At 39.7% G+C, this 14,691-nt stretch overlaps 1 protein-coding gene across 2 annotated transcripts in view; it reads left to right on the top strand.

The window, feature by feature from the left end:
• Positions 1 to 228: 228 nt before the first annotated feature.
• LCP1 (lymphocyte cytosolic protein 1) overlaps positions 229 to 14,691 on the top strand; it is a 30,773-nt gene continuing 16,310 nt past the window's right edge. For both annotated transcript variants that reach the window (XM_062576390.1, XM_062576382.1), the window contains exons 1-4: positions 229 to 271; positions 10,936 to 11,026; positions 13,142 to 13,293; positions 14,409 to 14,538. In XM_062576390.1, coding sequence (XP_062432374.1) covers positions 10,960 to 11,026; positions 13,142 to 13,293; positions 14,409 to 14,538 — 349 coding nt within the window. In that variant the 5' untranslated portion in view covers positions 229 to 271; positions 10,936 to 10,959. The remainder of the gene's footprint in view (positions 272 to 10,935; positions 11,027 to 13,141; positions 13,294 to 14,408; positions 14,539 to 14,691) is intronic.

Genomic DNA, 14,691 nt, shown 5'->3' with positions numbered 1-14,691 from the left:
CTATGATGTTTTGTCACTAGTCACTTCCTTCACTGGGCTCAGTCTTAGGCTCACAGTCCTGGGCTTGACTAGCTGCTCTTTCAGAAAAGCAACATTTTCCTACGCACACAACGACCTGTTTCGACATACCGTTTTTGCAGTTTCCCAGCCTACTGTAAGTTTTTTTTTTTTTTTTTTTTTTTTTTTTTTTTTAAGTTCCCTCCTTTCCATTGGAGTTGCAGCTGACACGCAGTTGCTTTGGCAGTTTGGACCCACAATTTGAGACCACGAGGTAAGTTCAGGGCACCTGCTGTTTTTCAGCAAACCACTCTTACTGAGTCTACAAGTAGTTTAACTGCACAGGAAATTGTGGTTGCCTTGAAAAAGAAGTACAGCTTTAGTAGTAACATGAAACATTTTGCAATTGTTCTGTGCATAGTATTTCTACAGATCTTCAGAAAATAAGTCACCAATTTAACTGGTTAAAGTGGTATTTGACTGAATAGAGTGGTAGCCTTTAAATTTCCATTTGCTGGAATTTGGTTAGCTTGGCAGGGTGTAAGAAAGTGTTGAGCAGTTATTTGGATTGAGAGTTATTTGGATCCTTGTAACAGGATAATTCTAGTTTCCGTGATGAAAAGACTGATTTTTAAAGCTAATGTATTTCAGCTCATATTGTTTATGATACACTGTGCTGCCTGTTAGGACATTCATATTAGGCTTTTATAAATGTAATGTGTAGTTACACTTTCCAGGCAAATTGATCCATGGATTTGGAGCCAAATGTAACTGATTGTATTTTTTGACTATACGGATTGTACTAGGGACTTTTACTTAAAAATCAGTGATATGAGGTGGTTCTAAGACTATATTTGTTTTTAGGATCTTGATGCTGGTCAGAGTTGTCCCTTGACTTCTTTGGGATTTTAATTCAGGCTGTAGATGAACTCTGACTTGCAAATGTCACAATGCTCTGAGAGACTATGTTCTACAAAAATATAGGAGGTAGTATATGTACATGGACCTTTGGGCTTATCTTTATGCTCTCTAAGAGCGGTAGACTTTGATGTTTTATTCAGGTACTGGTTTCTTCAGTAAGCACATTCAAGTTACACGCTGGCTGTACAACTGATCCTTCAGTCTGTGAGCAACTTTGCTTTTCAAACAAATGGGACCTCAGGTCATTGTTAGTGTAGCCGAAGCCACAGAAGGCATTAGCCACTTGACCCATCACTTGTAAAAATATCAACTGAAGACAATCTCCAAACAAATGGCAAATGGGGTTGTATCAGTAGAGATACATCAGTGCAGATGGGTGCTCATGAGATGGCTGCTTGAGTATCTTGATAAAAGCAGATTGCACCCTTAAATCTGTCATGTGGAGACTCCAGCATGTAAACATCTCTCCTATCTCTTGCTTCTCATGCAAGAGTGGTTTGCCCCCTGGAGAGGGGATCAGAGATGGGCCTGAGCTGTAAGACAGGCAGAAACCCCCCTCTTCGCTGGGAAACTCCATCGAAGGGGGTTGTTAGAGCCAGGAGGAACTGGGAAATACCTGCTTGCATATTGATAGCAGGAGTGGGGATTTCTACATCAGCTCTGCCCAGACTGATTTAGCTCAGAAGCTGAAGAAAGAGCTCTCACACAACAGGTCAAAAAAGAAGCAGGGGTTGTGCTGTTAATGTTTTTGAATATGCTTCCTCAGCTGAAATCTGTTGAGCATTTTGACTGAATACTGGTTATGGTTATAGTAACTTTGAGATATTGTATAAAAATCATTGTATTTCAACAAGTCCAGTGCTGTTTCTTCTCTCTCCTTGCTCACAAAATCTGCCATGCACTCCTTAGTGTTATGTTATGCTAGCAGTTTTTTTAATACTTTTCACTACTGCTTTCAGTCATGAGCAGCCTAAAATTCAGCTGTGTAGCATGAAGCATAGTTACGAGACATTTTGATGGAAATCCCACAGTAAAAGTCATCACTATATATTCTTTAACATATGAAAACTTTAGAGGGAAGCTGAGTGAAGGGGAAGAAAGGGGAGATGAATTAAGAAAGTACAGCGCGTTCAGAAATTTAGCCGATTTTCATGCTGTCATCTCTTTCTGGCGAAACAGTAGAATCCAGTGAAATGCTGATAAAAAAAGTAATTTTTTTTTGTCAAAACAAAAAATATTTATCAAAAAAGCAAACTGCATTTAGCATACTAAATTCAGTTGTGCTCTAAGACAGCGTATGCAGCTCTACGTTGGCCATGGTTTAGTAAAACAGACATTTTTTTCATTTATCGAAGAGGAAGGCTATAGGCTGAGAAATAAATTGTTCAAAGAGAAAAGAGGCTGCCAGGGGTTTGCAGCCTGTTAAATTGAGACCATTTTAGAGTTGCTAGCTGCAATACATTCCTGGGAGTGACACGTTTCCCATGGTGGCTGACACGGCCGACTGCCTCCGACGCTGCCGTTTCCCGTGGTGGGCGCTGGCAGCCCTCCTCGGGGCTGCGGGCCACCGGCGTGGGGACGACGGCAAATGGCCCCGCAGGAGCCAAAGCAGTGAGAACGGGAGGAGAGAGTGCTGCGCGCCCCCAGGTGAGGGCTCTGGGTGCGAGCGGGCGCATGTGGCGGGCGCCGCAGAGGCAGGGTGCCCAGGGAAAGCAGGGCCACCAGCAGCCTCCCACTCACATCCCTGCGTGGGTGCAGGTGAGAGAGGATGCTGCATTTTCTGCTGTTTTCTCAGTACGATTGGGGCTGCAGTGGCACAGTCCTTGGCAAGGCCAAGGAGCGCCGATTGAAGCCTTTGAAATACTGCTGTGCGGTAGGAGGGTAGGAGGGTATCTTTGGGATGGCCAGATGCTCAGTTACCAAGCCAAAACAGGCGTAAGAACACTGTGCTCAATTTAATTAAGTTTCTGCTCAGTTTCCCCCGTGCAGGGAGACCCCACAGCTCCAAGCATGGTGCGACTGCAGGGCTGGCTCCAAGCAGAAGGCCGCCCATAAGGAGAGAGGATATTCAGATGGGGAGCCCATTTATCTGGCCCGGTTTGGGGGTTAAATGGTCTGCTTGCCTGGGGGCTTCCTGTGCCCTTAGGAATCCCTTGCTGAAATCAGTGAAGAGTTGTGCAGAACTGATAAAAATAATACAGCTCCCAGTATGGACAGGCCACCAGTCTATTCTGGGTGCTGGCAACATGCACAGGATCTCCGAAACCACAGCACATGACAGGAGATACATAAATCCAAGTGGAATCAATCAAACGCAAATGCATATTTTCAGTCTGTACCTAAAAATAATGTGTCCACCCCTTTTTTATGGGTGGAAGATGTTTTTAATATTTTCCATGCAGAGAGGAACTGCTTTCATCCTAATAAGCTGGAAACAAGCACTTGTGCATCAGATAATGTGCTTTCTTGGTAAATTTGAACTGAGTCAGTACTTTGTGATCAGATCTTTTGCTGCCGTGTTGCAGTATGGTGACTACTTGACAGGAGTATGGAGAGAGGCTTTTACCTGTCTGCAGGAGGGTTTTCTGTCCCTATTCATGACGTGGCAGGCATGGAGGAGCTCCTCATACCAGTATCCAGCATGCTTCTGCCGAGCATCCTCCTCCTCCTCACTTGTGAACAGAGGTGGGGCTGCTTGGGGCTGGCCTTTTTGTACCAAATAGGAAATTTGCTGAAGGACTGAACCTGTTTGGAAAACTGGTTTGATTTGAAAACTGACTTTGGCCAAAAAAAAAAAAAAAAAAGAGAGAGAGAGAGAGAGAGAAACCACCACTGGAAAGCATTTGAAAATCCAAATGTTCAATTTCAGTTTTCATTCCAGAACATTTTCATTTAAAAATGAAGGTTCATTTAAAATTTAAGGGAAAGAAAAGGTAAGTGACCCCCCCTCAAAAAGAATTAAAATGTCCCAGATCAACAAAAATGCTTCCTTTTTTTTTCTTTTTTCTTTTTTTCTTATTTTAAATTCAGTAGACTGACTTAAAAACAATCTGCACATGTTACTACAGGAAGCATTTTATAGGCTGTCTTCCTGGTATGATGTATTTGACAGATAAAAGACAAATAAGGACTGTATTTAAGGGATCACAGCTCTGCATCCTTAGTGGCTTAGTTTCCCTGAAGGATTGGCACTCCCTACTGTTGAGTGTATTGGAAAGAAATCTCCATTCCTCTACAAATTCTGTGGATTTTCCCTTCCTAAGGCCTGTTGGCTTGTATTTGATTTAGGACTCAGGCACTGCATTGAAAAATAAGGTCCTTCATAAAAGGGAACGTTAAGAAAATAACTCATGGAGCATCACCGTGTTGCTTTCTGCACAGTGATATATGTCCTTTTGCTGTGTTTCTTCCAATTTGGTACGAAATACAACACGTGAGGCGCAGCAGCTTAACAATTCTGGCGCCTATAGACAAAGTGAGATTTCGCTGCTGCAGGCAGTTGTCTTTTAAAATGTCCCGGTGACAAAGATTGTCGTTTATTGTGAGCTAAATTGTGGATCCCTAACACATATCGGGGAAGAACTACTTGCCATAACTTCAGAAAGATTCCTCTCTCTTTTTTTTTCCATATGCTGATTTAAACAACAAAATCCTAACCAGACTGAAGCCATTGTAATATCCAAGTTATACATTGCTAATGGAGCCAAGTATGTTTTCGTCTACCTTAGGATTTAAAATTTAGTTCAGCATTTTTGAGGAAACTAGAAAAAACTTATCAATATGTATGTCTAGCTATTTAAATAGGCAAATATTCATGCCACGGAGTGCATAACTTGAAAAACGAACATTTTTATGTATCATCTCACCTGTTCAAAGATGCTGTAATTCTTTGTAGTTCGTCAGAGATTTTCGGAGTTGTTAGGTAAGAAGTGCATCTGAGAGCATCTAAATTGACACGTGGTTCAAAACTTAATGCTGCTTGCTAATGCCCTCAGCTAGGCTCAGCGCCTGGCTAGCGTGTAACTAACCAGCAAGAAAGGAGGTAGGGAGATGTTGAGACATACGGATTCATCTTACATCGTTAGTAGAAAAAACCCCTACTACGCCCCAACTAAACATCTGTGAAATCTGAATGGGAGCTCTGATGCCAAATGAAAATAAAGGATAAGATAACTAAAGATAACTGAATCCCCTGAAGCCATCGCTGCAGATTATCACTACTCCCAAACTGGCAGAACCTCTGGGGAATTTTAAAGTGTTAACGCTACTATCCTGCTTTGCTCTGAGTCCAGTATGGATTATTCTGCTTGTAGTGCCGGGACACAAGCGTGTTATTTTGATTAGAATTTAACAATAACAGCAGATAAATAGAGAGACGTAAACATAAGAGAGAGAAACCTTTCCCTCTCCTAAATACATGAGAGAAAAACGTAACAATATACTAAGAATATGAAGTGTAATTGGGAGGCAACCTATTTTGGATTATGTGAAAAAATACATTTTGATAATCATTTGCAAGGTGGTTTTGCCTGTGTCACCGCTTTTTAGAATATGAATTTAAAGAAATTAAAATTGGTTTCACTGATAAGCACAAGATGAACTTTAAAATTGAGGAACTTTTAGCCCACGTTGCTGTGGTTGTAACAGAGATTCTTCTTTCAACACAAGATCCACTGAATAGTTTCTCTTTTTCTCTCTCCTTAGCGAGAGCAAAACCGACATTTGTCTCCATGAGGAAGATGTTTGTAAGGGCTGAACCCATATATTCTTCTCCTTTCTTCTCCTCCTTAGCCCTTCCTTAACATGGAAAATATACTGTCACAGATGCATAATCTGAACAGAAGGTGGATGCAGAAAGGATGATGGCAGCTTTAGGGTATATATGGACTTTTCTGTGGGGCCACGTACAAGAGAGATAGAGAGGAAAATATTTCTGGGGAGGAAAATCCTATCCGGGGCATTCTGATGAGTGAGCAGGAATGAACAGGGTCCCAAGGATGCAAGAAGAATTTATCAAATAAAACCAGAAGAAAGAATATGCTGGAGATGCTGGCTACTCCCTTGTATTTTCTGATCTGCAAGAACACTTGAGCTTTATCGCAAGGCTTTCTGCTCAGTTCTGGTGGCACTTCTCTTATTTCTGCTTGCTGGCAGGGCAGGCTGTGTGCCAGGAGAGGATTTCTGGTCATCTCTTTTTGAAGTTAGCTGGAAAAGAAATACTCAGAAAAGAGCTGGGGAAGTATTCTATAACCCTAATGGAAAGCCAGGCTTTTGGAAAATGGATTTTGGGGATGAGACAAGAAAGACAAAAGAAAAGAAATGGGAGCCATGAACTCCAATGAAGAGAAAAGCAGAGTTTTGTATGGAGAGGCAGACACAAAGTCTTGTGTTTCTTGATGCGATTCTAAGTGCTTAGTTTTGCAAGAGTGAAATGCTGGTGTTTCATCACTTTCAGAAGGAAAAAAAAAACAAGTTGGAAGAGAAGATGGCAGAAGAAATAGGGAAATGTATGTGACAGGAAACACATGCAGTCCTTTATCTGATCGCTCACTGACAGCTTAGAGGGGTTACTGTAACATTAACGAAGTACTAATGCATTAACAAAATAATGCCCTGAAAGTCATTTATTCAAATTTCTCAGCACCAAATTCACTGTTATGGTGATCCTGACCACATAAATATATGTTTGTGAAATGTAATGTTGCCTAGCGAAATTTGCTTTTTTGCTTTGGGGAGAAGTACAACTTTATGTCTAGCTGTAAAGTGCAGTTTTACGTCTTCAAGGTTTTCATTGTCTTGCCTGTAATAAAGCTTAAACACCAGAGAAGTGAAGGAAAATATGAAACAAAGTAACCATTTAATACAAGTCATGGAAGCCTTTAGGTTTTTAATGACTTTGCCATTTATTATTTATATTGCATCCAGAGTGCACACCTTGCCAAATAATACATAACAAGGCAGCTTCTCAGACTATGGCTTCAAAATCAAGAGAAACGAAAGAACACACATATTGCTGTTTCAGTTTAGTATTAACATTCAGTTTTGAGATCATTTTAGTGCTTCCATTATATTCCAGACAGAAGATAGTTTTTTATTAGCTCTCTTAAACATTATTAGATCTCTTAATTCATGTAATGTGTTATTTTGGATATGACAGCAGGAAAGGGAATGCCTCACATTTTAGCATGTATTTGTTACTGTTCTCAGCACCTTAAGTGAGACCATCTTTTATGTGAACATATAACACAACATTTGTCTGTTGTGTAAGAAGTGCATTTACACAACTTTTTTTTTTTTTTTTTTTTTTTTTTTTTTTTTTCCAGTAGCAGGCTTATGCTGTTTGGGAAACAAAATCAAGTGTCATATCTAGGCAATTTATAATCTGTTGCCATTTGAAACTCAGCCTGTCTAAAAGAATGTTTTATATTCCTTCTGAATTTTTATTACCTCCCATTTCTTTCTTGTTCGCAGCTCCACTGTCTTTCTTGCTCTGACCCATGCATCCTGCCTCCATATCCAAGCATGGGCTGACTTTCATCTCTTTCTCTGTAAGGAACTTCAGTCCTTTCACTGATCTTCTATAAAACCATGTTAAAGATACTTCATCCCAGCTGCTGATGACCTTGAAATGACATTTCGTGCTGGTGTTATTTTTATTTGTTCCTTCTTCCATGCTTCCCTCTGCCCTGCTCGTCTCTCAGCTTCTTGCCCTTGTCCATTACCTGGCTTTCATCAGCTATTTTTCCCTTTGCTGATAGTGCCTGTGATTTCCATATATTCCCCTTTGCTGTTACACTGTCCTCCACGTTTTCTTCTCTATATTTGTGTTGTCTGACTGATTTTGCAAATATTTTGGAGAAGAGATTGGTGGTGTATATTTACAATGGCTTGTGGGTTATCAGTAACTGGATATCGCAGCTAAGGTTGTTGGATGCCTGATGGGATGTCCAAAGTATTTTCAGCTTGCATTGAGGATAATGAAGTGCTGGAAATGTTTGACCTCTAGAAGCAGATGACTCCATGCTTGGCTGATAAAATCAGAAAGAAAATACTGGGCCTGATGTCTCACACTATTACCCAGAAGCATTTTACATTGCTGTTTTCCTAGACATTCTTTATTTTTAATAATCTAAGCAAAACAGGCAGTTTATATCCAGAAAAGCAGCTTTTATAAAAGTGGGTTTGCTGCTTTTTGCTGTGTTTTGCTAAAGCCCTGGAATTTTACAGCTTTCTTGATTTTCCTGTCTTTATTTTACTGCTTAAACGATTTCTGAAATGACAGTGATTTTTAATTGTGAATTACTCTGAAATCTTTACTGTGAAAATTCTAGTTTTGATTAGCAAAGTATAAATTTGAGGGCTTTCATGTATACTTAACAGAAGGGATTCTGGCTGCCGGTGAGCCCAGAAGACCCGCAGGGAAGACTTTCAGTTCATTCCCTACCTTTATTGCAGTCTGTTGCCAAAACTGGGATTAGACATACTGCTGAAACCATGTAGGGGTCATGATTTAAGAGGATTTTGCAGCTGATACAGATTTTACGTGGCAGTTGTACTTTGATGGGCAGCAGTGTCAAGCCTCCAGGGAGAGAAGAGGCTTTTGACCTGCTGAAAGGGCTCTGGTTGAGTTGTGTGGATGGCAGCTTGGGGCTTACTGGTGGAGCATGCCTGTCTGAATCGCTCCATTGTGTAAGTAGAGAGCAAGTTTTTTTGTCTGCAGTATCACATGATGTTAGATGCTGTCACTGACTGGCTAAAATCAAAAGATACCAAGAGATTGAAAATACTAAAAAAAAAATCCAGCTCAGTTGTGTGGTGGAGCAGAGAGTAACAATGGCTTCATGGTACAAGTACAGCTACTCCGTGAGTGATCAGGATCCAGTTCTTACACTTGTAGTTTCATGGTTTCATATAATCTCCCTGCTGAGTGTGTCCATCTCTACAAAAGACTGGTTAATATTGACTCCTCAAAAGATGCAAGAAGAGTGTGTTACAGCAAAACCTTAGGCCTGTCCATATACGTACACACGCACACACACACACGCACACATATATATGAATATGTAATATTAATAGGATTCCCCATATTTAAGAGATCAGGAAGCCATTGGAATCGAATGCCACAACCTCTTATATAATTTAAAAAAGTCCAACTTATGTTGATGATAATTTTTTCCAGAGATACTATGGGTATCAGCAGTTACTGAAGAAAACAGACTATGGGGTAAACTCCCTCTCATTTTACCCAAATATACATAACTCACATTGCTAGTGGATCACAGCGATTTTTACAGATAATTCTTTAAAGTATGGTGGTTAGAACCACTTTTAATATTTGATGAGGATTTCAGTAGCAATCACAAACTCCCTCACGCTGAAAACTGTACAGGGGCTCTTGGGCAAATGCATTATGTACTATGCTGTTTTTTTCTACTTATGAAAGTGGGAGTGAGCAAACAGATTTTTCTCTGGAAGCTGTTTTTAGTCCTTACCCCAAAATTGCAGTGGTGAGGAGATGAGGTATGATACTACCGGGAGACAGCAGATGAATGCACCAACCACATGGCATTGCCTTTGGGCAATTTCAGATCCATTTTGGCAATGGTTCTCTTTCTACACCACAGCCCACTGATACAAGGAATCACTGCATAACTTCAGGAAAGCATTAAATCTGAAGCCCAAATAAGCATAGCTCTGTGTGTTTGTGGAGAGCTATAGCAATCTGTCATTTTTTAAATCCCCTCTGTATATCGTTATAGAAAGTTTGGAATCTGAGCCTCCATGATGCAATGGTGTTTTTAGTCTGCGAATAAGGCATTTCTGTATTTTTTATTTTATTTTATTTTTACATAAATATTGCAATTACAGCAACTGCTTTCCAGGACTAATTCAGGTTTCTATTCTATTCCGTTTAGGTAGTTGTGTAGTTAATTAATATGTAAAGAGACAAAGGACCCTAGAGTCATTCTCACAAATATAGACTAATAGATAGTCTTGAAGAGTTTTCTGAGTTTTCTGCATAAATAGATGTAAGGGATACAAGGTGGAATAAAAAGCAGAGTGGTGTAATGTGCATCTTCTGGTACTGTGTTACGTGATGGAAGTAAACCTTCCCTTTCTTGCCTCCGTTCTTAATCAAAATATGGGTATGTTCAATCTAATTCTTTCTCTTGTCTTACGACTTTGAAGAGAGGAAAGGCTGGAAAATGCTTTCCAACCATCCATTGCTAAAGAGTTACCTAACTTTAGACACTAAGTTTGATAGCTTGTGGGGTCTTCTCCCTAAACCTGGCTCATAGTCAAGAAAGTTGCCTCTGGAGAGCCTAAGTTGGTGCTCTGGAACGCTTTTGGAAGGAAGCTGTCTCTGTCTGTTGGGTATTAAGGGGCTCTGGTGACCAGCTCTTCACTTGAATATCTGAAGAAGAGCAGGGCAAATATCCCTCAGAGGTTTCATTCCAATCCAGAGCTCAGGAAGCAGACAGTAGAAAAACCTGCCACTTTTCTGCCACTTTATGCTAAACTAAAGAAATATGTTTTATGAATGACAAGGCAGAAATTGGTTCTAATGGGGCACCTAAGCGTCTGTCCGTGGAGGCAGGTTGTACATCACCCATGTTCCCTGAAGAACACCTTCAGCTATGCTGAACTGTGTTTGCAAGGTGGGAATTACAATGACTAGCACAATTTTGTTTGCCTTCTCCATGAGGAACAAAACTTAGCAGGTGCAGGATTTAATTCCAATTAAATTAGTATAAAAGCCTATTGGAATTTTGGGTTGGGCCTGGCAAAACAGCAGGACTGACATGGATTTTATGTTTCATATACTCCAAGACTGAACCTTTCACTAGATCTTTGGATGCAGGCAGGAACTGGGTTGTGAAGAATCCCAAGAATTTGAGTCTTGCTGTTAATTTCAAATGCCTCTTGAAACGATTGAGGCAATGACATTGCCTCTTTTCCATTGTGACTGCAAAAAGCAAAAGGCATCAAATAAAAAAATGTGCTTTCTTCTTGCAGACCTGTCACTTTGGAGAAGTAAAAATGGCATCAGCAGCACACTTCTCAGAGGAAGAGATAGTAGAGCTAAGAGAGGCTTTCAGCAAAGTTGGTGAGTACAATAAACAGAAAAGAGACTGTAGAGTGTGAAGTTATACCAGACCATTTTCTTCTCTAGTGACCAGGTATTATGAAATGAAGCTTACTTCAGCACCAATCTGCTGTGTCACGGAAACCACTGAAAGCCATCTTCCTACAACAGCAGACCTTCTAAATGAAACCACAGCAGCATGCTGTAGAGCAATGGCCTCTTATTGCTGGAGACAGGTGGTGGAGCAATGAGTAACAGCTTTTATGAAATAATTTGGAAACCTGTACAGAAAATCATGTCAGAAATAGATTAAAGTATTTTCCTAGTACTTTTTATTCCTGGCAAATGATTTAGAAGGCAAAAGATTTTTATTTTAATGCAACACATTAAATACTCCTTCAGAAGAAGAGTCAGGAGTAGACAAATGTGCAAATGACTACAAAATTTGTAATCTCTTTCTTTTCTATGACCTTTAATACCTAGATATTTTTTAAATGTGTATTTTCTTTCTGAGCCTTTAAAGGTCTCATCTGATTTGTTTCCCTTAGAGTCATGCTGATCCATCGTCTTCGCAATTCTAAGAAAAAGACCCCATGTTGCTCACAGCTCGTTCACTTTTATTAACAGATCTGCCACCCACACTGGATTATGTGTTAATCAGCTGTCTGTACTGCTTCAGGTGATGATCTTTGGATTCCTGAGCGCATAACAATCCCAGCTGGCAATCTTAAACATCTGGTCATTGAGCATGCCCAGTATATCCATGCACTGACAGGTCAAACGTTGGAAGGAAGCCCTCCTTCATCTCCCAGACATTTCCCTAAGTCCAGATCCTGTAACTGTGTGCTTTCAGAAATAGATAGGATGGTCTTTGCAATATATATTCATCTTTGCTATTGATGCTGATGAATTAGTATCTAGGCTTTTTTTGCAGCATGCAGCAAGTAAGTGACTCAATCTGCAACTTACCACACAGGAAATCGGCACACAGATCTTTGAGCTCCTCTCTGCCTCTGAGCTGGAGGAAGAAACCCCGCAGAACAAGAGGCAGGACAAGAAACCTGTTAATATAAAATTTTCATATATTTTTATAGCTCAGCAGACTGTCTCCACACAATTCAAACACACTACTCTAAAAACATAAAGGTTCTCTTTAAGAAAATCAAAAGAAACCTAGATACACTGAACATTTATTTTTTAAAAAATCAAGAGTTCTACAGCTCACTGGAACAAAAAATACCAGTACTAAAGACTTACTTATAGGCATAGTCTCTTTCCCCAGATTCATAGAGAAATGAAAGGCAATAAAATATGAGGCACCTTTTGGAAAAATCGTGCCCTAGTGTATATTTGCCACTTGTTGTTAAAATGCCATGAAGGATTGCCACCATTTTAAGAGATTAGAGAAAATATGAGCATTCCACTCTAAACACTGTCAGTCTTTCTGTCTATTTGCATACTTTTTACATTTGTTGGCATTTAGTGTATGCATAGTTCCAGGGCTTTTCTTTTAGAGTCAATTTCCTTTTTTATTTGTGGGGATTTTCACAGACTAATAGAGAAGAAGAAACTACTTAAACCTCAGTGGGGAGCTTCACTTCAAATTAAAATCCTACCCTGGCACTAATCGATCTTGCAGTAGGCTCAGCAGGGTTAGCCCTGTCAGCACCATCCCAGAGAAACTGCTTTTGTCTTGAAGCACAACTATATGCACACCCAAAACCTGAGCACGTGTTTTCTGATGATATTGGATGCAGATAACAGACCAAAATCACACATTATATATATGCAGGTATAAGATGTAACTCAGTCTTATATCAGCTCAGTTTTCTTTAGCTTTTCTATAGACAGTATAATCTCTCTATAAGTCATTTACGTATCTGTGTATATGTAAGTCCTGAAATTTCAGTGGTCCCCATCTAAATATGGCTTTGTTAAGGTAATATTATGTCTAAAAACATGTAAATTCATCACTGAGCTTTTTGTTTAAGGGTGTTTCTATTTCTTGATGTAAATGTCAGCTAATCTTTCTACAGGATGTACAATTCCCAAGGGAAAATAAAGATACCAGCTTTTGTGTGCAGAAAATTTCATTAGGCTGATGTAGAATCTAAATGTTTGTTTTAATCTTTACAGATATTAGTGGGAATGGCTTCATCCACACTAATGACTTAACAGATGTGTTGAAAGCAGCTAATCTCCCTCTCCCAGGATATAAAGTCAGAGAACTTATTCAGAATTTGACAACCACAGGAGATGGCAGGATCAGTTTTGATGAATTTATTTCAGTAAGTAAAATGTTGTTTCAGAGAATAACCTCTAAAAAGAAATACAAAAGGAAGAAAGTCTAACTTGAAAATACAGAATAAGTTGGGAATTTTCAATTCAAAACATTGCTTTGACTAAGAATATCATTTCCATAAAACGGACTTCTTCTGTGGGTAAACATTTGGTTTTCCCAAATTCCTTTTCATTATCCGTTCAGAAACTGAAATCAAATTTAATTTTAATTCTGTTTTTGTTTAAATCAAAAGTCTGCAGTTTAATGAACTAAGTCATTATCTTGAGTCAGTTTGGCATGGAAAAGTGCCCTAAAAGTGCTTCTAAGTACAGTCTTGCAGGAGTTCAGGTATTTCCTGGGGCCATTCCTTCCTTTAGGCCAGGCTCATGGGCCAGGTGGCACGTTGTGGGACATTCAGCGTGGGCACCACGGCGTAGCAGTGGCATGATTGCATGCCTCACGGGGACCTAGCCCAGCCAAGCAGCTCCACTCACTGGAGGAGATGAGAGCAGGAGTTAACCAAACTAGAAATCTTGCAGTTAAGTAGGACGAATTACAAGAATGCTGTTCTATACCAAACAGACATAATGCAATGGGATGAAAATTTTTATTTTATTTTTATTTTATTGGCAAAATATAATGGTTTGGCTAGATAGTTACATACCTATTTCAACAGATTGAAACTGAAAACTTCATGAGATGTTCCTTCCATTAAAAAGCTGCTTCTTTTTATGTTCAGAAGTGACAGGGACAGAACTGACAGGGACAGAAGCAATTGCTAAAATAGTGGAATTTCCCTTGGGATGGAGAAATAGATTTTTATATGCTTTTTTTTTTCCAAACTGAAACCTTCAGAGGCCCTCCTCCCATGCACAATGGCTTTGTGGTTTCACACCATATATGTTTCTGTTACTTAGCTGATCTTCTTTCACTGCTTTGAAAATATAAAAGCTATGTGTGATTCTGTTCTACTAAAGCAGATAGATGTGTTGGTCTCTGATTTTACACAGAAAAAATATATATACAAAGCAGAGAGGAGGGCAGATCTCAAGGCCCAAGAGCTCACAGTTTTAGCATGGTTTAAATCTCTAAAATTTTTAAATTGTCTCATGTATTTGAAAGATTTTCCAAAGCCTGAAGAGTGACGATGTTGCTAAATCATTCCGAAAACAAATCAATAAAAAGGAGGGGATCTGTGCTATTGGTGGGACTTCAGAGCAGTCCAGTGCTGGCACACAACACTCTTATTCAGGTAGGTACAGCTGTCTTATACTGGCCTAACTAGGAACAAATATTCTCTTGCACATCATTTATCTTGGTACAAAGCTAGATGCTCTGCCCTTAAGAGCTTCAGTAGCAGCAGAAGTTACCCGGGCGAGGCTGATTCAAGTCAAAGAGTTGTGAA

This window comes from Rhea pennata, chromosome 1 (genome assembly GCF_028389875.1).
Source record: "Rhea pennata isolate bPtePen1 chromosome 1, bPtePen1.pri, whole genome shotgun sequence".
Classification (NCBI taxonomy): domain Eukaryota; kingdom Metazoa; phylum Chordata; class Aves; order Rheiformes; family Rheidae; genus Rhea; species Rhea pennata.
This window is presented reverse-complemented; position numbering and strand designations above follow the sequence as displayed.